The following is a 25,575-nucleotide window of genomic DNA, read 5'->3' as shown; positions in this document are numbered from 1 at the left end:
TTTCTGTGTGATTTTTTATTTTTTTTAGTTTGGACATTTTGCCTAGGTAAGTGCCCCATTGCCACCCAGTTAGGCCCCACATCTGTAAAACCTGAAACACCATCTTTGTAAATAAGGGCAAGCTGGCAGCTGAGTAGAATAGTAATTGTAAAGTACTGTAGATTTAACCACAACCTATTCTCAAAGTATTATTTATGTGCCGCAAGAGAGCTGCAGCACTGTACGAGGGGAGGCATGTAGCACAGTTATCAAGTACAAAGGTCTTTAAAATAAGTAGTTAAATACAAGAGCAAAACTGATAATGTTCTTGCATTCTATGGTGGGCAGTGGGTGGACATAAAGAAGATGTTTGTTTTTTTTGTTAACGGATAGGGCATGGGATGGTAGGTTTGACTTGAGCAGAGTTTTGGGGGCACACTAGAAAGACCGTGAGGTGATGATATTTCATCAATGTTTCCAAAATTGAATGTGGCAGATGAAGCACTGAAAGACGGGACCTGAGTCCAATACCACACCAAAGAAACAATTCTATGGCCTTAGAGTAAAATATTGAATGGAGGCTTGCCTTATTGTGTGAAGACGTTTACTGGTGTCAGAAAAAAAAAAGGGAAACTTTTTATTTTTTTTATTTCTTCATAGCAACACAGAAGGATGCTCTTTATAGACTGATATCACACACTCTCTCTTCTCTCCCTAACTTGATAACCTGTCAGTTGAAATCCATTTGACTGCTGATCCCTATTGCATGATACTGATACCTGACTGCCTTCAGGGGATTGTTTACCCCTTTCCCATTCAGCTACCTTGGGTTTTTTTTATATTCGTGCGTGATATAGAACGCCATTTCGGGCTCCCAATAAATAGCCTGTGGGTGCATACACACTGCAATTTTGGCATAAGATTTTGACTATATAGTCATAAGCCAAATTCGTATCATTTAGCCTGCTTACAATACCACTGTAGTAAAATAGTCAAAATTGCCTTTTCAGCACAGTCCGCATCGGTATCGCAAGCAGGGTAAACACTGCAGTTTTTGCTAACTTTCCATGTGACTGTGTACTTGCAATTTGGTCTATGGCCAAATACACTGCAGGTGACAAGTAAAAATTGCCTTGCCTGCACAGTTGTCACCTGCCATAGACCAACTCGCTCATAGTCTAAATCAAAAGTGCCTGCTTCAATTCGTATAGTCAAATCTGGATACGGTCATCGGGTTGACATGGGTCAAGGTCAACAGTTCATTAGAGCGACAGTCAAAAGGTCGTGGTGGGGTTTTTCACTCTTTTTTTGAGCCGACATGTACCCTACCATCCACTAGGTGCACTGGAAACTGTCCACGGTCGGTTCAAAAAACAGTGAAAAACCCCATGTTGACCTTTTGACTGTCGACGTAATGCTTGTGTTGACCTGTCAACCTAATGCTTGTCAACCATCTTGCTGTAGACCAAATGATCCCAACTTGTGAAATCAACCATAGCCAGAATGGCACAGTTTGTATACCCCTTAAAAGCCAAACTTGACCTTAGAACTGGGGGAAAAATCTGAGCAGTGCACCCATGAAAGTCAATAGCAAAAAAACACTTCATGTAACTCAGAATAGATTAGAACTCTGGCTACATGCACACGGTTGTTGCCCAGTAACTTTACTTCAGCCATCGGTGAAGTGTTTGAGCTGTCTGACTCACTCGTAGCTGCTATGTTTTCTATATAAGCAACACAACATTTAAAATGATAATCACACTTAAGTTTTTGTGGTGATAAGATAAGGAGCAGTCTTTAATTGCTGATTAGTTTTATTTTTAGTCTCTAATACAAATACAATATTCTCAGCTGTCAGAGTTTTATGACCATTACAGACGGAATGCTTTTTAAGGAGGATGAATGTTGGTGCTACCAGTCTGGAATATGGTGTTGGCATCTCCAGTGATGTTGGGATTCTGTAGGCATTGTGGACACTAGTCAGGATTCTGTCTCCAGGATTTCGACCACTGGCAATCCCATTGCCAGCATGATGAACACACCCCTTTGTGGGATTGGACGCTTCTTGTCTCACACTTGGGCTTGGCTGCTGAACCTCTCAGTTTAACAGCTTCCACTGCTTGCTGATGCTGAGCATCTCTCTCCTGCTTGCACCTACAGCCAGCCCAAGGCCACGTAGGAGATGTATCAAACTCCACAGAGATAAAGTGGAGAAGTTTCTCTTACCAAGCAATCCGCTTTAAAACGGCTAGATACATTTATTTATAAGCTGCTATGGGCAATTTCTCCTCTTTGGGGTATATTCAATTGCTGTTGGAACTGCTGTCTTGTCAGAATGCTTTGACCGTTCAGAAACCATGTGGATCGGTGCAATAGCCGCGGATCCACGTGCTTTTGTTGGCAACGCTGCCAAATCCCGCAGGTTTTGGCCCCGTTTCCGGCAATCTCAATCCTACGTTAAAACAGCAGCTCAACCGGCACCGTCCCACATTCGTCGCTCACACGGTCCCAGAAAAGTCAAATTTGGCTGCTAATTGAATAGCCCAAGTCGGATTCATTCTGACGAGAGTGTTGGAATGGATCCGACTCAAATTGAATATACAGTACCCCTTTGTATCTCTGGATGAGTTGATGCATCTCCACTATGGTGATTTTAATGCTGTAGCTAGCCACATGCTGCTACTGTGTTGGATGCTATGGTGTTCTTATATTAAGCTCGTCTTCAGTCACTTCAAAGCCAGTGCTACTGTTCACTATCCTCACCTGCTGTAAACCTAAAGGAACATGCTGGTATATGACTGAGTGCTACTCACACCTAATGACCAAATATCTGCTACTGGGGAAAGCTCTTACAATATGTAACACACAGATGCTTACACTTTGTTTCTATTTACTATGATGCCAAGGGGTTCCGCTGGCCAGCTGAGCACACCTGCGTACCTTTACCAAACACCGCTTATTAACTTCATGGAGAGCTACCACATATATATATATATATATATATATATATATATATATATATTGTACACAATTTATGAAACTGGTATAGGTACAAACTATGTGCCATAGAAAAACACAAAATATTGACTGATGCTATTTGCCTTTAATTACTCGGAAGTAGAATTCAGCTGCCCACCCCTAACCAACACATTTTTTAACTTATCAGTCAATGCCACAGTGGATCTGGTATAGACAAAAGTCAGGGGTGAAATGTAATTAGGCGAGAGAATCAGAAAGTGAGAGATTTGGTAAGAAATTTGCATTTTTATTTAAAGCGTCAATCATTTACACTGCAAAATCAAACTGGATTTGCAGTGTAAATGATTGCTGCTCTAAAAAAACCTGCAGATTTCTTACCGAATCTCTCACTTTCTGATTCACTCACCCAATTACATTTTACACAGTATTTGAGTTAAGCTCCATAGCTCCATACACACTAGGTAGATGATTAATTAAACACTGCTCAGAATGGCCTTTCTAAGCGATCTCATAAAAAAAATCAAATGGGCACACTCAATATTGTTAACAATGTGCGCTTCTGTAAATCGTTAACGCCCCCCTCCATCTGTTGAACATGCAAGTCAACTGACTATATAGTATAGCCAATGATCTGCATGTTCAGGGGGTCCCGGTGACATCACTGACCAATATCATTGACTGAATGTATACTTAATATCGTTTGACCAGCGTCACCACCGACACAGTTAACTATATCGATAGTGCCCCCAGTCATCTAGTGTATATGGGGCTATAGATACCACTCCTAATGATGAGCTACAGCAGCTACGCACCCCATTAATGGGAACTTACTGATTCTTGCTTGTTAGTGCATTGCATTTATATGTCTGTTACAGTACATCACCAGGAGGTTCCACTATGCAGCCATGAAGCGATTTTTAAAGCAGTAGTGCTGTATTTCTCCCACCATCTACTAGATATACCCCTACTCCAAGTCATGGTCATGAATCCATGCGGCAAGGTGCGCAGGAGCAGGGGGTGGTGGGGGACATTATAATTCTTTTAAATGCTAAACAATTGGCATCAAAATGATATTTTTCCTTTTCTATGGGTGCTTTTCTGTTGGTCCAAATAGGTTTTCTTTTCCCTGACAACTAAAAAAATTGGAGATCTATTTCACATGTGATGTTGCTATGGGCAACCAATCAGAATCTACTTATTTATTTTGCACCTTCTAGAAAATAATAGATGCAGATGGAGCCTTCCTCAACTAGGCTTCTCTGGAGAGACATGGCTTATTATCTATTGCTCTCAGCTGCAATACAATGCATAGAACAACACATCAGGGGACTAGCAGAGATTTAAGGCATTTAATCTGGTCCATTCGCTCACATGTGAATTGCTGCACGTGTGCATACGCAACGTGCGTCCACGATGAACAGGGTGTTTGCCGTGTGCATGCATCCAACATTGGGGGTGTGGGGTACCGGTGGATAGTCAGTCCCATGGGAACGCTCAGCATTTCATGGGTGTTCCCATGGTAATTGGACCGTGACGTGGGTGCCGGGGGTCACCGGATGTCAGCTGCCTGCCCAGTTCCTATCAAGTGTGCATGCATATGTAAGTGACCTGAGAGTCACTTTAGATATGCGTGCACTCACCACAGACTATCGAATGATGTGGGTGTTTCCACATAGCCTGCAAATGGATGTTTATGTTGGTACTTGTGTACTATCACGGCGCCCATCGCGGCGTACTGCCGCCCCTCGCGGGCTCGCTGCGCTCGCCACGCTTCGGGTTCACGTTTATACTTTGGGGGTGGCGTGGGGGTGCATTTAAGCATTGTAAGCACCCATTAGGGTGCTTATACAATTTAATATTGTGTATGCGTTAAAATCGCATCGCATGCCATCGGGTGTATGGCATGCAATGTGATTAAAAAATCGGGCGACTAAGTACCTTTATGTTAAACATCCATTTGCAGGTGAATCAACCAGAATAAGGTCCTAAGTCCAACAGTTCTGGCTCACTTAATCCTATTAAAGGGACAGATGAGGATGGCCCCATCTGTAGTATCTGCTTGGTTACCCATAGCAACATCCCACGTGCAATAGAACTCCCATCTTAGTAAATTTCCTCCATAGGGGTTTGATTGCCCATAGCAACACCCCAACCTCACTAGAAATCCCATTTTAGTAAATGTACCCCTTAGTACTTTAAATGTTATAATTTCACATACAAAATAAATGAATAGCTGCGGCGCAAGACCATAAAAAATGTATATCATACAAATCAGTATAATGATCTTTTATTTTCAAAGGGTAAAAGCAAAAACAGAATGCAAAGATAATTTTGCAGTGATAACAAATATTGCAAGGATAATTTTGCAAAAAGACAGGTAAAATTGAAAATATACTTAAAAATATATATATCAGGACCAGAGACATGCAGTAGGATCCAGGGAATATAAAGCAAAGGTACCTCACCCTAGAATGGGGTTGCGGTGGGCTATTACTTCCGTTCAAGTCTGCGGCACCACCGCAGGTGGCTTGAGGTAACTGGTTCCCGGGAACGAAGTGCTAGTGCATGCAAGGTGCTGAGTCCATAAAGTGCATCAGTGTCCAGTTGTGCAACGCGTTTCGGAGAGGTCCACTCTCCTTCCTCAGGCTGAATAATTTGCCTGTTAGCTTGTGGCGATATTTATACCACTATCCTGATGCCATTAATTAGAGAGACAGCCAATCTGGGCGTCCGTTCGTTTCGCGCCCCCGGAAGTGCTCTGCGTTCCAGACCGCACTTCCGGGTTTGCGTTCCAAACGTAGCTCCGTGGCTTCCGGTTTCAGCGCTGATCCCTGTTACAGCGACAAACATCTCTACAGGTTCTTCCATCCACAATATATCGGCGTTACATCTCCCCCACCTTATTTCTTCAATCAGGCTTCGCGGGTCTTTATTTAGATGATGTTTGATGAACTGCTTTCTGTCGTTCATCAGGATTCCCCGGCGGCCATCTTTGATGAGGGATATGAGATGGGCAATGCTTGCATAAGCCTTATAGTACTAAGGAAACTAGTCACTCTCCTCATGATACCTACTATACTGTACTTCGTATTCCAGTAAGGTCCATCCCTATTTACCGGGAGAGTGACAAGTCCCTTATCCTCATTTCTTGTGCTTTTCCATAGGAACATGTAAAGATGAAAAAATATTTGCAATTAATACATGATAAAAATATATACTCAAATATTTAAAAATATTTAAAATGAATGTGAATACATAAATTAATCTAAAAACCATTTAAGCTCGAAATCTACATTGTGTCCATTTGGTGACAGTGTATTAAGAATAAAAATCCACTTCATTTCACTCTTGGCTAATTTTGCTTCGAGATCTCTGTTCTTCCAATGAGGGAAGACCTGTTGGATTCCTATGAATCTTTTGATCGCTCCCTCACATTTATTATGATATTTACAGAAGTGGTCTGACAATGGATGCGAAACAAGTCCCTTGCGGATATTATATATGTGTTCTGCTGTTCGCAGCTTTAAATTCCGTTTAGTTTTTCCTATATATAATTTACCGCATTCGCATTCCAAAAGGTAAATGACGTTTCTAGAATTACACGTTATAAATTGATTTATTTTATGTTTAGTCCCATTAACTTCAAAAATTGTAACTTTCTTCTCATAGGGTTTGTTTGCGGTGGTCCGGCACATCAAACAGGACCCACATCTGTGGAATCCTTTATTCCTTTCACTACCTGATACTTTTTCAGGCAGTGCACTTTTTACTAAAAGGTTTTTCATAGAAGATGCTTTTCTATATATGAAGTTTGTTTTTTTTGGGACAACCTTTCCCAAAACAGGGTCATCCAGAATTATCCGCCAATTATTTTTTATAATCTTTTTAACTGTCTTATGGTGAGCTCCATATTGAGACAGAAAGGCCCATTCAGCATAATTAGAGTTTTTATTCGTGCTGTCCGAGATCTGTTTAGGTTTTAAAAGACTGGATCTTTCTATTTCATTTATTTTAGTCCTAGATTCACCTAAACACTTTTCCGTATATCCTTTCTGTAAGAAACGTTGGTCAATTTCTTCGAGTTGCTTATTTAAGACTTCAGGTTTCGAACAATTCCTCTTGAGGCGCATATATTGCCCCAATGGTATGTTACTCAACCATCTGTCATGATGCTCGCTATTTCTTTGTATGTAAGAATTTGAGTCCGTTTCTTTTCTATGGGTTTTTGTTTGTATTTTTCCCATTTCAATGTAGATGTTTAGATCTAAAAAAGAACCTATATACCTAATAAAGGGAATTACACACCTCCCCCCAGGTATAATAGATATCTATCTGTGAAAACAGCTATACCTGAGAGATGGAACAGGTTCAAAAACAGGAGAGAACCTGAGAAATTTAACCATCATGCACCGGAGTACACACCAGGAAGGTGGAATAGACCTAGAGAGCGGATGGAACCAATTCCTATTACAAATAGGTACGAGTCATTAAGAAATGAAAATAATTCCAGACCCCAGAGACCGTCTTTTTTGTGGAGGGAACCGAGACCACCAAGAAGAGAATAAAAAGAGGTACAAGGGCAGGTATAAATAAAAATAAGAAAAATAAAAATAAAAATAAAAATGTATCAAAAAAGACACAACCCATAGAACCAACTAGTGAGGTGGGGAAAATCTTCAATCTCAGTGATTCAGAACTGACCAACGATGAGATTAAAATTCTGGAGAAGGGTTTAAAATTTGCGCCCACAGCCAGAGCAGATCCTTTTGAATTATTTGTCGATCTACAAAAATTCATTCGAAAATTAAGTGTTAAAAAATTCTTTCTGAGGGGGCGGGGCCACGGCGGCGTGTGAGTGAGGGAGGATGTGTGCTCCCCAGCGTGGTATGCTCTAGCCCGGGAGCCCGCTCCTAACCTTCCCACCGACCGATATACCTGTGCGGCTGGGTCTCTGGTCTGTCCCCCGGCGGCGGGGGGTGGTGGAGCTTGCGGTTGGAGGCGAACGCTGACGTATAGCCGCCTGTTAGCGGGGGCTTGGCTGATGACGCTGCCCGGGCGCATGGAACTGACGTGCAGCCGGATGCCGGGCGGGAAGTGAAGGACGCGGCTGCATTCTCACCCCGTGTGGTGAGCTTGGTGTGGGGACAACGTGAGCTGGAGGGTGCTGTGCCGTGAATCAACTGGTTCGAAGTCCTGCTTAAGTTGCTGACTGCATCGAGGGGTGGAAGACGCTTTCTGGGAGACTTTTAAAATAGTTGCTGGTGCTGGAGCCCGGGGCACGCAGGCAACCAGTCTGCAGCGGCTATAAAATTGGTGCAGCCTGCTATTCATTCAGGATTCGGTAAGTCCACACACACCTGGGACTTTCTTTGCCCCGTTTTGTGTCTCTTGGACTTGGATGCTAATTTGAGACGTTGAGTGAGGGGCCCCGTGTCTTCTTTTCCTTGAGAATTGGATGCTGAGCTGGATGATGCAGATCTGCCTGTGTGTATAACCACACTGATATTATTGGGTGTGTGTGGTGAAGAACCAGGATCAGTGGCAGCAGTTTATTGGCTGATCCTTACTTCTACCTGACCCCGGGTAATTGTACCAGGGTCAATAGTTTTGGGTACACACCCTGCACATCCCTATACCTCTCATTGTCATATATTCAGAAGGGATGGGTAAATCCTCACAAAGTGCCGCGGCCGCGCGGTTGGAAAAATTTGCCCGTACGCAGCCCCACGGCCAGCCTGCTTCACGTGATCCTACCCCGCAGAGCACCCCGACTAAATGCAGCAGCCCCCCCCAACAGAATGAGGTCACTTTGGCACAGCTTCTCGAGGCAATTAATGCATCCGAGACCCGCCTCACTGTCCAGATAAACAAGGTTCAGTCAGACATCTCACTAATCCGAGATGATATGCAAAAGGTGCGGGACAGAGTGACTGAGACCGAGACTAGGATTGCTGGGATTGAGGATTGTATTACTCCAATGCAGGCCCAAATTAAGAGCCTCACTGATAAAATGCATGAATTACGTAACAAAGTAATAGACATTGAAGGTAGATCACGACGTAATAATTTGCGCTTTGTAGGCCTGGACGAACGTGCTGAGGGCACGGCACCTGAGAGGTTCGTTGAGGACTGGCTCCGTCAAACCTTTGGTAGCAATGCCCTCTCCCCTCAATTTTCAGTTGAAAGGGCCCACCGGATTCCAGCTACGGCCCCAATCCCAGGGGCGCCACCCCGCACCTTGATAGCAAGAATATTGCTTTCTAAAGATCGTGATGCTATTTTGAGACTTGCTAGGGGCATAGGGGATTTGAAACATGACGGAAAGAAGATCTCAGTGTTTCCTGACCTACCGTATGAAGTTCAGAAAGATAGAGCGCGGTACCGTGAGGTCAAAAACAGACTGCGGGAGCTGAATCTCAAATATTCTATGATCTACCCAGCCAAATTTCGGGTTACAACTGAGGATGAGGTCAAGTTCTTTACGGCCCCAAATGAAGTGGCGGCCTGGTTGGACAGAGTGCATCCTACTCGGAGGCAATTAGCACGGGACTAATCAGTGATGCAAGATAGTTAAACTATATGGATTATGTTTTTTTTTTTTTTTTCTCTTCCTTCCTTGTAGCTATTGTATTGATCGGTATTGAAATGAAGTTGATATACTACATACTGTATATAACATCTTGGAAGGTAGCGGGTTTGAGACTCTGAAGGTTACTATCCGGTTGATTAAATTGCCTTTTTTTTTTTTTTTTTTAAATGTTCCGTGTTATAAAGAGTACTGGAGTCGGTGGGAGGAGGGAGGTAGTGGTCTCACGAGAAATGTAAACTTTGATAAAATGATGCTGGGGAGTCACGCACGCTTTGTGAGGGTCCTAATTAGTTTGTCCCCAGAGATACGATAGGGATTAATTTGGGTCTTTTCTCTTTTCTTATTTTTTTTTTCCTCTTTTTTGCTCTTTCTATGTGAGAGGGGGGGGATTATTTAGGTATGCCTAACGGGATAGGTGATACAGGGTGGGGGCGGGAAGGGTTTTTGTTATTTGTTGTATGTTTGTATGTAAGTAAGAGACCTTGTAAGCAAAATGGCATGGTGGGGGAAGTTAAGAAATACCTTTGTGGGGCTGATATGCAGTATTGTAGGGTTGGAGCTTGTCAAATTAGCTGCGAAACAGTGATACGACTAATGGTTTGGGTTTTCAGGAGACTTAGGCACCTCCGTTCGAACTTCAAAGTAAGCTTGCTATGGTAGGCTTTATGACTTGGAACGTGAGAGGTCTCAACGAAAAGATTAAACGTTCCTTAGTTCTTAAACAGATTCGGTCTGCTCCGGAGGACGTTATATGTCTTCTAGAGACTCATTTATATGGGGACAAGATATTGTCTTTACAACGGCCATGGATTGGAAGAGCTTTCCATTCACAATTCTCCCCAGCTGCTCGTGGAGTTACGGTTTTAATTAAAAAAAATACCCCGTTTGAGCTACTTGCGTCTGAAATAGATACAGGGGGAAGATTTGTCTTCCTAGACGGGCTACTGGCTTCTATTCGTTATTGTATCTTGGCTATTTATATTCCGCCGCCGTTTACATTGGAAATATTAAGGAAGGCAGTTAACTTCGCAGCAGCCCGCCCAGATTGTTATACTATTTGTTTGGGAGACTTTAATGCAGTAATGAATGCTGGCGTCGATAGATGGAAGTGTGGAGGGGGTGGCCGGGAGGGAAAAACCAAACTGGCTCGGTTTGTGTCCGAATTCGGCTGGTGGGACGTATGGCGGGAGAGGAATCCGAATATAAGGCAATATTCATTCTTTTCTCCGCCACACAACTCTTTTTCCAGAATCGATAATATATTCATTTCTGGAAATTTACTTGCTAAAACAACACTGGTAGAATATTTGCCTCGGGGCATTTCGGACCACTCGCCGGCTCGAATACTGATAGATCCAGTGGGTACCCCAGGTATTAAATTATGGCGGCTTCATCCAACATGGCTCTCTCAACTGGGTGATAGCGAGCAGATTAGACCATTGATTGATGGGTTTTTTGCAGTGAATCGGGAGTCTGCCAAACCCTCTATGATTTGGGAGGCATCTAAGGCGTACCTACGTGGGATCTGTATTAAGAAGGTGGCGTACGCTAGGTATAAGCTTCGGGAAACCGCCGTGGGGTTGGAAACTCAGCTGATACTTAAAGAACAGAAATATTTGCAGGAACATACAGAAACCACCAAGAAGGAGTGGTTAGAGGCTCAGCGGGTCTGGGTTGAACATCTACAAACCATGATGTCCTATAAAGCTTTATCTGATTCACATAGATTCTACATGAATATAGATAAGGCTGGTAAATATATGGCCTTTTTAGCTAAGCTGGATAAACCATCAACTACGGTCTCCAAGCTCTGTCTAGACTCGGGTGCCATCTTGACATCCGCCCCCGATATTGCCGCTGGGTTTTGTGACCATTTTACCCAAGTATACAGCTCTAAACTATCTATTGATGAGACATATATCGAGGGGTATTTAAATAGCATTGAACTTCCCTCCCTTACTGATGAGGATAGAGATGCTATGGATGCACCCTTTACTATCGAAGAAGTGACAGGGGCTATGAAATCCCTCTCATCAGGGAAGGCGCCAGGGGTTGATGGGCTACCTTGCGAACTCTATACTAAGTTCGCTGATCTCTGGGCACCATGGTTGTTGCAATATTTTCAGGCAATGGAACTAGAAGGTCAGCTATCCCCTTCAATGACTGAGGCTATCATAACAGTGATCTTGAAAGAAGGGAAAAATCCCCATAGTGTAGACTCCTACCGCCCGATCTCTCTGATAACTACAGATGCAAAAATATTTGCGAAAGTACTTGTTAATAGATTAAATAGGGTAATCGGGAGTCTAATACATCCAGATCAGGTGGGGTTTATGAGTGGGAAATCTCAGTGTTTCCTGACCTAACGTATGAAGTTCAGAAAGATAGAGCGCGGTACCGTGAGGTCAAAAACAGACTGCGGGAGCTGAATCTCAAATATTCTATGATCTACCCAGCCAAATTTCGGGTTACAACTGAGGATGAGGTCAAGTTCTTTACGGCCCCAAATGAAGTGGCGGCCTGGTTGGACAGAGTGCATCCTACTCGGAGGCAATTAGCACGGGACTAATCAGTGATGCAAGATAGTTAAACTATATGGATTATGTTTTTTTTTTTTTTTCTCTTCCTTCCTTGTAGCTATTGTATTGATCGGTATTGAAATGAAGTTGATATACTACATACTGTATATAACATCTTGGAAGGTAGCGGGTTTGAGACTCTGAAGGTTACTATCCGGTTGATTAAATTGCCTTTTTTTTTTTTTTTTTGAAATGTCCCGTGTTATAAAGAGTACTGGAGTCGGTGGGAGGAGGGAGGTAGTGGTCTCACGAGAAATGTAAACTTTGATAAAATGATGCTGGGGAGTCACGCACGCTTTGTGAGGGTCCTAATTAGTTTGTCCCCAGAGATACGATAGGGATTAATTTGGGTCTTTTCTCTTTTCTTATTTTTTTTTTCCTCTTTTTTGCTCTTTCTATGTGAGAGGGGGGGGGATTATTTAGGTATGCCTAACGGGATAGGTGATACAGGGTGGGGGCGGGAAGGGTTTTTGTTATTTGTTGTATGTTTGTATGTAAGTAAGAGACCTTGTAAGCAAAATGGCATGGTGGGGGAAGTTAAGAAATACCTTTGTGGGGCTGATATGCAGTATTGTAGGGTTGGAGCTTGTCAAATTAGCTGCGAAACAGTGATACGACTAATGGTTTGGGTTTTCAGGAGACTTAGGCACCTCCGTTCGAACTTCAAAGTAAGCTTGCTATGGTAGGCTTTATGACTTGGAACGTGAGAGGTCTCAACGAAAAGATTAAACGTTCCTTAGTTCTTAAACAGATTCGGTCTGCTCCGGAGGACGTTATATGTCTTCTAGAGACTCATTTATATGGGGACAAGATATTGTCTTTGCAACGGCCATGGATTGGAAGAGCTTTCCATTCACAATTCTCCCCAGCTGCTCGTGGAGTTACGGTTTTAATTAAAAAAAATACCCCGTTTGAGCTACTTGCGTCTGAAATAGATACAGGGGGAAGATTTGTCTTCCTAGACGGGCTACTGGCTTCTATTCGTTATTGTATCTTGGCTATTTATATTCCGCCGCCGTTTACATTGGAAATATTAAGGAAGGCGGTTAACTTCGCAGCAGCCCGCCCAGATTGTTATACTATTTGTTTGGGAGACTTTAATGCAGTAATGAATGCTGGCGTCGATAGATGGAAGTGTGGAGGGGGTGGCCGGGAGGGAAAAACCAAACTGGCTCGGTTTGTGTCCGAATTCGGCTGGTGGGACGTATGGCGGGAGAGGAATCCGAATATAAGGCAATATTCATTCTTTTCTCCGCCACACAACTCTTTTTCCAGAATCGATAATATATTCATTTCTGGAAATTTACTTGCTAAAACAACACTGGTAGAATATTTGCCTCGGGGCATTTCGGACCACTCGCCGGCTCGAATACTGATAGATCCAGTGGGTACCCCAGGTATTAAATTATGGCGGCTTCATCCAACATGGCTCTCTCAACTGGGTGATAGCGAGCAGATTAGACCATTGATTGATGGGTTTTTTGCAGTGAATCGGGAGTCTGCCAAACCCTCTATGATTTGGGAGGCATCTAAGGCGTACCTACGTGGGATCTGTATTAAGAAGGTGGCGTACGCTAGGTATAAGCTTCGGGAAACCGCCGTGGGGTTGGAAACTCAGCTGATACTTAAAGAACAGAAATATTTGCAGGAACATACAGAAACCACCAAGAAGGAGTGGTTAGAGGCTCAGCGGGTCTGGGTTGAACATCTACAAACCATGATGTCCTATAAAGCTTTATCTGATTCACATAGATTCTACATGAATATAGATAAGGCTGGTAAATATATGGCCTTTTTAGCTAAGCTGGATAAACCATCAACTACGGTCTCCAAGCTCTGTCTAGACTCGGGTGCCATCTTGACATCCGCCCCCGATATTGCCGCTGGGTTTTGTGACCATTTTACCCAAGTATACAGCTCTAAACTATCTATTGATGAGACATATATCGAGGGGTATTTAAATAGCATTGAACTTCCCTCCCTTACTGATGAGGATAGAGATGCTATGGATGCACCCTTTACTATCGAAGAAGTGACAGGGGCTATGAAATCCCTCTCATCAGGGAAGGCGCCAGGGGTTGATGGGCTACCTTGCGAACTCTATACTAAGTTCGCTGATCTCTGGGCACCATGGTTGTTGCAATATTTTCAGGCAATGGAACTAGAAGGTCAGCTATCCCCTTCAATGACTGAGGCTATCATAACAGTGATCTTGAAAGAAGGGAAAAATCCCCATAGTGTAGACTCCTACCGCCCGATCTCTCTGATAACTACAGATGCAAAAATATTTGCGAAAGTACTTGTTAATAGATTAAATAGGGTAATCGGGAGTCTAATACATCCAGATCAGGTGGGGTTTATGAGTGGGAAATCTACCAGTATTAACCTGCGGAGAATATACATGTTTTTGCAGATGGCGGACTTAAAACAGCTGAGTGCCGCAGTGGCCTCATTTGATGCCAACAAGGCATTCGATTCGCTAGAATGGCCATACTTAAGACATGTGTTGAGGGCCTTCGGATTAGGCCCAAGATTTATCAACTGGGTTTTTCTTTTATATCAGACCCCACTAGCAAGAGTTTTGGTTAATAACTTTCTTTCTGATCCGATTCCTCTTTTTCGGGGCACTAGGCAGGGGTGTCCATTGTCACCCCTGCTTTTCGCGCTTGCTATAGAACCCATTGCGTGTAAGCTCCGTTCAATTCTGAGTTCAGGCGGGAAAGAACAGGGGGTGTTTAAAAGCATAGTTTTACTATATGCAGATGATCTATTGGTGGGCACGACAGATTACGCCAGGTGCCTTCCTGCGATAGTTGACAACTTGCGGGAATTTGGAGAATTTTCTGGGTTGACAATCAACTACAATAAATCACAACTTTTAATGTCATCGGTTGATAATGGCGGGCTGAACATCAATTGCGGCCTCCCTCTGACCGATAAACTTAAATACCTGGGTATAGTGATTACTCCCAATCCCGCAGAATTTGTCAAGTATAATATTGAACCAATTATAGTCGCCGCAAAAAATAGGTGTAAAAACTGGCAGAGACTCCCTTTGACTATAATAGGGCGTATCAATCTGGTGAAAATGGTGTTGTTGCCTAAATTTCTGTATGCTTTGATAAATTCTCCCATATTCATAAATGAAAAGGTCTTTCGTAAAATTAACCAAGTGTTACTATCCTTTGTCTGGAATAATAAAGTGCCACGAGTTAAATTCTCGGTTTTGTGTAGAGATAGGAAAGGTGGAGGCTATGCGATGCCCAATCTAAAATTGTATTACTACGCAGCCCAGCTCGCTCACATGTCTCTTTGGTGGAAAGTGAATGACTATTCTACAGAATTAGCTTATTTTGCGGGCAGTGTATTCCCGGGTCACTCTCCATTGCAGGTGCTGTTAAAACAAGCAGGCTTTCGTGGCATCCCGCCATATATAAAGCAAATGCGGTTTATATGGAAGTGGTCTCATAAGAAGTTGGAATATTACGATATAGACCCAGATACGAATATTTTTTCTATTTCCACGTTTGTTGGTTTAAATGTGAGTCAGGGAGCTAGGGTATGGGGGCAGTATGGAATAAACTCTGTTGGTCAGATCTTCAATGGGGCGATTCTGAAACAATATTCGCAACTTCAGTCCGAATTTGCATTAGCAAAAAATATGTTCTATAGATATTTGCAGCTGAGAAATGCTGCCATGCAACAACGTACTCGACACCCTATTGTTATTGCTGATTCCCCTCTTAAGAAATTTCTCAGTGATGTAGGAAATAATAATGTGTTGTCGAAGTGTTACAAATACCTCATGGCTACAACACAGAGAATTGAATTAGATGCATATGCGCAAAAATGGATGTATGGGGTTCCGGAACTGACCATTGAGAGCTGGCAGGAGGCGTTGGCTGCTCCCTCTTTGGCGACCAATTCATTAAGAATCCAACAGATTCAATTAAATATTATGTATCAAACGTACTTAACTCCAAAAAGGATGGGAAAATTTAGGTATAGTGGGAGCAATCAATGTCCAAAATGTCTCTTCCCAGATTGTGATTTTTGGCATCTTATTTGGTCATGTGGGGCTCTGCAGAGCTATTGGAAAGAAATTGGGGATGTATTGACTGATATTGGGTTGGGAGCCCATGGGTTGTCTGCCCTATCGGCAATACTTGGAGTATGGCCCAGAGGGACCCCAAAGGGGGTTAAGAGACTCTTAATTAGTTTATGTGCTATCGCTAAGACTGCGATCGCACGATGTTGGATGGCAAAAAGAGGTCCTACTGTACAGGAGTGGATTGCCCTGGTAAACAATACTATGTCGCATGAGAAATACGTGTATGTCTCCAGAAACTCAGTCGAAAGCTTCTTCTCTATATGGGCGATATGGTATTATTCGGGATATAACAATAACAGTAACGCATAATTTACCCGATGGTTTTAGTAGTGGAAAGACGAGTATAGGGGAGTAAATGTCAATTTGGGCTTTCTCCTGTTAGTTTATAGACCCCTTATAGGTGTCCTCTTCTCTCCTTTCTTTTTTTTTTTTTCTTCTCTTTTCTGTCCTTTTGTCTTTTTCTTTTCTCTTTGTACACTGATGTTGAGAAGGAATTATATGGAGTAGGTGAATATTTAAACTCACACTGCTGCCTTACCTTCCTTGTGAAATGGCTGGTAGCGTTTAAATTAATTATTTTAGGTGAATAGTGGTAATATTAAACTAACTAATACAAACTGATAACTGATAAACTGATAAACTAACTTACAAAAAATTAAGGAGTGATCCTACTCTCAATATTATGAAGAAACTCCAGGATCTGAGCCAGAGAGCTCATTCAAAAGGTGTTTTATCCAAAAATGAATTGGAGTTCATTAATATACCTAACCCATCTACACCCACGATATATGTACTCCCTAAAATCCACAAATGCGTGAAAAAAACCCCCGGCCGCCCCATAATCACGGGCACAGGGAGTATCACTTCCAATCTTTCAGCACTAGTGGACCATTATCTACAGCCCCTTGTCTCGAAAACAAAGTCATTCCTAAAAGACACAGGAGATGTGTTAAGGAAACTAGAAGAAGTAATATGGAATAAAGGAATGTACTTTAATAAGTGCAGATGTTAGCACTTTATATACAATAATCGATTGGAAAAATGGACAAGAAGCGATAAAATTCTTTCTAGAGAAAAGTGACTACTCTATAGATTTACAAGAATTTTTAATAGAAGCTATTGCCTTCATTTTAAATAATAATTACTTTTATTTTAATGGTGGTTATTTTATACAGATTAGGGGCACCGCCATGGGCACCAGGTTTGCCCCCAGTTACGCCAACTTGTTCATGGCCTTCTGGGAGAACAGTAATATTAATGACAAGTTGGTGGAGGGGGCAAGCCTGGTGTCGTGGTGGCGTTTTATCGACGATATTTTATTTATCTGGAGAGGAACTGAAGATACTTTAAATAATTTTTGTGAATTTTTAAACCGAAATGATCTTAACATAAAATTAACTTTTAATGTCAGTAAAAATGAAATTGTTTTTTTAGATCTAAACATCTACATTGAAATGGGAAAAATACAAACAAAAACCCATAGAAAAGAAACGGACTCAAATTCTTACATACAAAGAAATAGCGAGCATCATGACAGATGGTTGAGTAACATACCATTGGGGCAATATATGCGCCTCAAGAGGAATTGTTCGAAACCTGAAGTCTTAAATAAGCAACTCGAAGAAATTGACCAACGTTTCTTACAGAAAGGATATACGGAAAAGTGTTTAGGTGAATCTAGGACTAAAATAAATGAAATAGAAAGATCCAGTCTTTTAAAACCTAAACAGATCTCGGACAGCACGAATAAAAACTCTAATTATGCTGAATGGGCCTTTCTGTCTCAATATGGAGCTCACCATAAGACAGTTGAAAAGATTATAAAAAATAATTGGCGGATAATTCTGGATGACCCTGTTTTGGGAAAGGTTGTCCCAAAAAAACCAAACTTCATATATAGAAAAGCATCTTCTATGAAAAACCTTTTAGTAAAAAGTGCACTGCCTGAAAAAGTATCAGGTAGTGAAAGGAATAAAGGATTCCACAGATGTGGGTCCTGTTTGATGTGCCGGACCACCGCAAACAAACCCTATGAGAAGAAAGTTACAATTTTTGAAGTTAATGGGACTAAACATAAAATAAATCAATTTATAACGTGTAATTCTAGAAACGTCATTTACCTTTTGGAATGCGAATGCGGTAAATTATATATAGGAAAAACTAAACGGAATTTAAAGCTGCGAACAGCAGAACACATATATAATATCCGCAAGGGACTTGTTTCGCATCCATTGTCAGACCACTTCTGTAAATATCATAATAAATGTGAGGGAGCGATCAAAAGATTCATAGGAATCCAACAGGTCTTCCCTCATTGGAAGAACAGAGATCTCGAAGCAAAATTAGCCAAGAGTGAAATGAAGTGGATTTTTATTCTTAATACACTGTCACCAAATGGACACAATGTAGATTTCGAGCTTAAATGGTTTTTAGATTAATTTATGTATTCACATTCATTTTAAATATTTTTAAATATTTGAGTATATATTTTTATCATGTATTAATTGCAAATATTTTTTCATCTTTACATGTTCCTATGGAAAAGCACAAGAAATGAGGATAAGGGACTTGTCACTCTCCCGGTAAATAGGGATGGACCTTACTGGAATACGAAGTACAGTATAGTAGGTATCATGAGGAGAGTGACTAGTTTCCTTAGTACTATAAGGCTTATGCAAGCATTGCCCATCTCATATCCCTCATCAAAGATGGCCGCCGGGGAATCCTGATGAACGACAGAAAGCAGTTCATCAAACATCATCTAAATAAAGACCCGCGAAGCCTGATTGAAGAAATAAGGTGGGGGAGATGTAACGCCGATATATTGTGGATGGAAGAACCTGTAGAGATGTTTGTCGCTGTAACAGGGATCAGCGCTGAAACCGGAAGCCACGGAGCTACGTTTGGAACGCAAACCCGGAAGTGCGGTCTGGAACGCAGAGCACTTCCGGGGGCGCGAAACGAACGGACGCCCAGATTGGCTGTCTCTCTAATTAATGGCATCAGGATAGTGGTATAAATATCGCCACAAGCTAACAGGCAAATTATTCAGCCTGAGGAAGGAGAGTGGACCTCTCCGAAACGCGTTGCACAACTGGACACTGATGCACTTTATGGACTCAGCACCTTGCATGCATTAGCACTTCGTTCCCGGGAACCAGTTACCTCAAGCCACCTGCGGTGGTGCCGCAGACTTGAACGGAAGTAATAGCCCACCGCAACCCCATTCTAGGGTGAGGTACCTTTGCTTTATATTCCCTGGATCCTACTGCATGTCTCTGGTCCTGATATATATATTTTTAAGTATATTTTCAATTTTACCTGTCTTTTTGCAAAATTATCCTTGCAATATTTGTTATCACTGCAAAATTATCTTTGCATTCTGTTTTTGCTTTTACCCTTTGAAAATAAAAGATCATTATACTGATTTGTATGATATACATTTTTTATGGTCTTGCGCCGCAGCTATTCATTTATTTTGTTTGCCATATATATCTGGAGGTGGTGTACCTCTTTAATGAATAGCAGGCTGCACTACTATAAATTAATTGCGCATTCTTCCCACTACCCTCTGTTATAACGATAATTTCACATACACACAAATGATGCTGTATATGCTGCTTCAAGCCATGTTCCTAACAGAAATCATCCAATGTACACTATTTGTACATTGAACTTATACAAGTGTTGCAAATCAAATTAATCAGTGCAGTCTTGGTAAGCGCATTTTGTGGGTACACATTAGGAAGCAATCAGTCCGATATGTGGGACGATTTCTCTGCACCTTGCACCATATACGGCAGGTATGTCCAAACTATGGCCCTCCAGCTGTTGTGAAACTACACATCCCAGCATGCCTTGCCATAGTTTTAGCATTCCCTAATAGCAAAACTGTGGCATGGCATAATGGGAATTGTAGTTTCACAGCTGGAGGGCCATAGATTGGAAATGCCTGCACTAGCCCTATATAATAAACAACAGAAGAAATCTCATTACACTGCACAGTGGGAGCATGCACTAGTGCATAAACACTGCACAATGTAAAAATGTATTGGACAGATACTGCAAATCACCCCAACATCGTGCTAGTGTGTGCCCACCCTAAGAAGCAAATTGTTTTGTGAAAATATGCAAAAATTGCACTTAGTGCAAACCAAGTATCACAGGACAGTGCAAAGATAAGGGCTGTTTGGCACAACTGTGGCAAAAGTGCTTGAGGAGACTTATCCCCAAACAAAGTGCATTGCATTGGTTAAAATTTTAAATATGCACAGAAAATAAACACAATTTCAACACCAACCAAGAACACTGCAGCTTAGAGCTACTTAAACAAATCATTTCTCTATTCAACTTATTATGTGTGGCATTGCCGCTTTAAGAATAGTTCTGTGGAGCAATGCATGATGGGGAATTAAGCAAGGGGTGTTGGGATGTGTAGGACACATGCAGGAAGGTGAGTTACTGTGTGTGTATGGCACTGTCTGTGTGTTGTACCGGTATCAGTGAGTTCCGGATCTGATGCTGAGATCCAGCTGCTACAATGTAACTACTGTATTATAATACAGGATACATATCAGCTCTGCCAGCCTGTGTGCTGTGCGTTCACATCCTGTGTCCACTGCATGAAATATATCTGCCAGGATATGTGCTGTGTCTATCCCTATCACCTCCTGTGCCCACTACATAAGGATATATTTTTCAGCCTGTGTGCTGTGCCTGTCACTTCCTGAAGCCTAACGCCTCCTGTGCCCACTACATGGGATATATCTGCCAGCCTGTGTGCTGTGCCTGTCACCTCCTGTGCCCACTACATGGGTTAGCTCTGGAAGCCTGTGTGCTGTGCCTGTCACCTCCTGTGCCCACTACATGGGTTAGTTCTGGCAGCCTGTGTGATGTGCCTGTCACCTCCTGTGCCCATTACATGGGATATATCTGCCAGCCTGTGTGCTGTGCCTGTCACCTCCTGTGTCCTCTACATGGGTTAGCTCTGGCAGCCTGTGTGCTGTGCGTATCACCTCCTGTGTCCACTACATGAGATAGGTCTGCCAGCCTGTGTGCCGAGCTTATCACCTACTGTGCCTATTACATGGAGTAGATCTGCCAGTTTGTGTGCCATGCCTATCACCTCCTGTGCCCACTATAAGTGGTAGCCTGTGTGCTGTGCTTATCACCTCCCGAAGCCACTATATGGGTTAGCTCGGGCAGTCTGTGTGCTGTGCCTATCACCTCTTGTGCCCACTACATGAGTTAGGACTGCCAGCCTGTGTGCTGAGCTTATCACATTCTGTGCTCATTACATGGGGTAGATCTGCCAGTTTGTGTGCCATGTCTTATATCTCCTGTGCCCACTATATGTGGTAGTTCTGCCAGCCTTTGTGCTGTGCCTATCACCTCCTGTGCTCATTACATGGAGTAGCTCTGCCAGCCTGTGTGCTCTGCCTATAACCTCCTGCTATCCACTACATAGTAAATGAAATATCCCTGCCATTCTGTGTGCTGTGCTAACCTTCTCCTGCACTCAGTACATGGGTTAGGTCTGCCGGCCTATGTGCTGTGCTTATCGCCTCCTGTGCCCACTATATGTGGTAGTTCTGCCAGCCTGTGTGCTGTGCCTATCGCCTTCTGTGCTCACTACATGGGGTAGCTCTGGCAGCCTGTGTGCCATGCTCACTAGATAGGGTAGCTCTGCCAGCCTTTGTGCTGTGCTTATCTGTGCAGTGCTTATCTGTGCCCACTGCCTGGGGTAGATCTGCCAGACCTGTGTGCTGTGCTTATCTGTGCCCACTACCTGGGGTAGATCTGCCAGACCTGTGTGCTGTGCTTATCTGTGCCCACTACCTGGGGTAGATCTGCCAGACCTGTGTGCTGTGCTTATCTGTGCCCACTACCTGGGGTAGCTCTTCCAGCCTGTGTGCTGTGCCTATTATCTCCTGTGTTCACTACATTATTATTAATTTAATTGTTTATTTATATGGTGCCACAAGGGTTGCGCAGCACCTAACAATACATAAATGAGTAAAAAAACAATAACGAAATACAGTACAAGGCAATTAAGGACAAGTACGTGGTAAATAAGGACAGTTACATCAGGGGACAGGACACTGAAGCAATTATTAGGGTGGCAGAAATATATACAGTATATTCTAAGAAAAGCACATGAGGGCCCTGATCATTAAGCTGTGTACGCACGGTACACTTATCGCTGGCAATATGGTCGCTGGGCGACATCCCCTGCCTCTACTCCCGGCAGTGTGTCATTTTCATCTGCGACCATCTCTGGTCGCAGATGAAAATGAGACACTGAGCAATATATTTCTAGCGATCATATTGCCCCGTGTGTACGCACCTTAAGAGCTTACATTCTAAAGTGGAGGGGCAGACAGGAGTGACACAGAAGGAGTAGATCTGCCTGCATGATTCATTACCGTGGTGGCCTTTTATAATTGGAACAACTAGGACCTGGAAAATATGACAATTTTTGGAATATGGATATCTGTTACTCTGGAGAAGTTGTTGGCTGTTATGGCCCCCCATATACTGCATCTAGTTCTCCCCTTGAGCAGCCCAGGAACTTCCTGGGTGGCAGGATCCCATACACTATATCGCATGTGATCCCAGCGTTGCTGCCCGGCTCAGAAGCAATATAAGAGATTGGAGGCTCATCTGGCCGGACTGTTGGCCCCTACACTGTCATAGAAGCTGATTGCTGCATGTAATGTCACAGTACCCGCTTGCTGTTACTGTCAGCATTTTGGTGTTGATACCCGGGTGCGGCTTGCACCCCCTCTCTCCAGTGATGCTACAATATGTTTCTATAGTTTGGTTGTTAGATGGAGGCAGCTATAAAGACAACTGTAAAAATGTGTGTTTGCTTATTTCCCCTGCTCAGCGCTCTCACTGTGTCCCCGGGATCCTCTTTGGATGGCTGGTAGGTATTTGGTCGACAATCACTAGGTTGACTATAATGGTTGACATACTCTAGGTTGACATTGACAGGTCGACACAAGCAAAGGGTCAACATCAATGTGGTTGACACACATTTTTTATTGTTTTTTTTTAACTGATTTTTCATACTAAAGCTTGTCGCGCCCTTCTGTCAATGTTGACCTAGATTATGTCATTAGTGGTCGACCTAGTGATTGTCAACCTAGATGTTGTCTACCATTTATCCCAGAACCATCTGGAAACTCCCAGAAAATTAGCTAAGCAACTGGCACTATTCTACTAACCATGGCTTTAGACTTGTATTGTGGCTGCTAATATGGGTGCCGGATGACTCGCCGACATTCGAGATCCCAACCGTCAGTATACCGATGCCAAAATCCTGACTGTTCAACTGCCTGACAGTTGGGATATCAACCAACACCCACTAATAGAGGGGGTTATTCAGAGTTGAGCTTCAAAATGTAGAGATTTTTTATTTAGCCAGAGCTGTATATAATAATTTTTTTTTCTTCTACACAGCAGTGGATGGTAATGATGGAAGATACTATGTGTATTATAAAGCAGAGTTCCCAAACCAGGACTGAGCGGCATATATGAGGCCTTATTAGGAATACTTCGAAGCTGATTGTGGACACTCTGGATTGGCTGAGATGTTTGCCTTAAACCCCCGGCACACGGCTAAGTGTCTGCACCTATGGAAGTGTACATTCTACAGACCTCTGTCCACCAGCAAGCGGCTCGGTGCAGCGCTGTGTGAATGCCGCTGTGTATTACAAACTATACAACCGGTGGCTCGGACACAGACTGTGCAGTATAGCTCTAAAAAGGTGACGATAACTGCACATGCTCTGCGGTAGACGGAACCCTCAGTCATACCTTATAAATGTCACCTGTTCAAATGTTTCCTAAATATATACAGTACAGAGAGAATTTCATGACATTGTAAAAGTGACGAGTGACTTGTTTTGACACTTTTTTGTTATCTATTTCAGGAAAGAATTGACGTATCTGAATATGATGTAGATTCTATTAGGAATTTTAGCATAATCGCACATGTGGATCATGGAAAAAGTACTCTCGCTGACAGACTTCTTGAAATCACAGGTAGGGGAACATCTGCTAATAATGATTCAGTTATGTTCCTGTACAGATGAGTCCTCATTCATTATTGCTGCGGTTACGGCAAACCGTTCCTCTCCGCGCGCCAGGTCCCGCGAAACTCTGCTAGCATCGGGCAATATTTTTTAGCGTATATAGGGGGTAATTCAGACCTTTTCGCTAGGCATGTATACGCAGCCTAGTGACTGCGTAAAGGCAGCCCACTGCCACGCCGAATGTTGCCCCCCACCGGCCGACTCCATTCCCTAGCATGGGAGCGGATGCATTCACATACACATCCGCTTGTATGCGCCTGTACTGGAAAGAAATAATTCTCCGCTATCCGCTGGATTCAGGGTGGCCGCTGACGTCAGACACCCACCACAAACAGGCATCAGCACGCAAGCCTATAAAACGCTGCGCAGTCTCCTGCGTATGTCCCCTGCCTGCCCCCCAGTGAGTGAACACCCCAGTGAGTGTGAAACCACACAAAAGGCTTTCGCATCAGGTTTGTACATGCGCAAACCCGGAACATCGCCCAGGGAAGCAAATTCGGTCCGCTATGAGTCTGAATCACCCCTTTATTGCTGAAAATGCTTCTGGCGCAATTGCAGAATGAGCTGGTTTCCTTTGAACAGTATTGTTATTTTACATTTACTGCTCAAAAACACCAAGCCAAGACCTTGGGCGGGATGTATTAAAATACATCGCCGCCCTTCGCCGCCCCCCTGCCACGATGCTGCCGCATATGTACTAACATATGCGGCTGGCCTCGCGGTGCGGTGACGGAGGCCCCCCGCGATACCTGTACTCTGGTGCGCGGGGGGTCTCCGTCATCTCCCTGCCGCCACTCTCTCCCCTCACGCCGGGGACAGCTAAGCATGCTGTCCCCGGCGCCTCCTCCTCCCCCCTGCAGCCGGAAGGATGTCCGGCTGCTTCACTAGGGGGTGGAGGGGTTTACCTTCCAGGGTCCAGGAGGACTGTTCAGGAAGGTAAGCTAGAGGGGGGGTCGGCGAGGCGGCGGGTTTGCGTTGGCGGGCAGCGAATAGAAGCCCATAGGCTTCTATAGGGTATCGCCACCCAAAGGTGGCGATACCCTTCAGTGCGGTATCATTTTTGATACATTGGAAAATGCGGTAAAACCGGGGTTTTACCACATTTTCCATTTGATACATCTCGCCCCTTATCTGTTTACACTAACACAGGGACATAGCCAGAACTTTGTACACCCCATAGCAACATTTTGAAGAGGCCTTTGTCCAAATATTTCTAGAGACACCTCTTTGCAGCAGCTG

General features: G+C 43.3%; 1 protein-coding gene across 2 annotated transcripts in view; it reads left to right on the top strand.

The window, feature by feature from the left end:
• The first annotated feature begins 20,634 nt into the window (after positions 1 to 20,634).
• The window catches only part of GUF1 (GTP binding elongation factor GUF1), a 37,110-nt gene continuing 32,169 nt past the window's right edge, over positions 20,635 to 25,575 (top strand). Inside the window, exons 1-3 of one of the 2 annotated variants that reach the window (XM_083166824.1) lie at positions 20,635 to 20,690; positions 23,702 to 24,009; positions 24,175 to 24,286. In XM_083166824.1, the coding sequence (XP_083022950.1) occupies positions 23,833 to 24,009; positions 24,175 to 24,286 (289 nt within the window). In that variant the 5' untranslated portion in view covers positions 20,635 to 20,690; positions 23,702 to 23,832. Of the gene's footprint in view, positions 20,691 to 20,756; positions 20,780 to 23,701; positions 24,010 to 24,174; positions 24,287 to 25,575 lie in introns of those variants that run through there. The other variant, XM_083166905.1, reaches the window with a different exon arrangement.

Source organism: Crinia signifera, chromosome 1, assembly GCF_055691185.1.
Source record: "Crinia signifera chromosome 1, ASM5569118v1, whole genome shotgun sequence".
NCBI lineage: Eukaryota > Metazoa > Chordata > Amphibia > Anura > Myobatrachidae > Crinia > Crinia signifera.
Note: the sequence above shows the minus strand (reverse complement) of the source record. Positions and strands in the feature narration are given on the sequence as shown.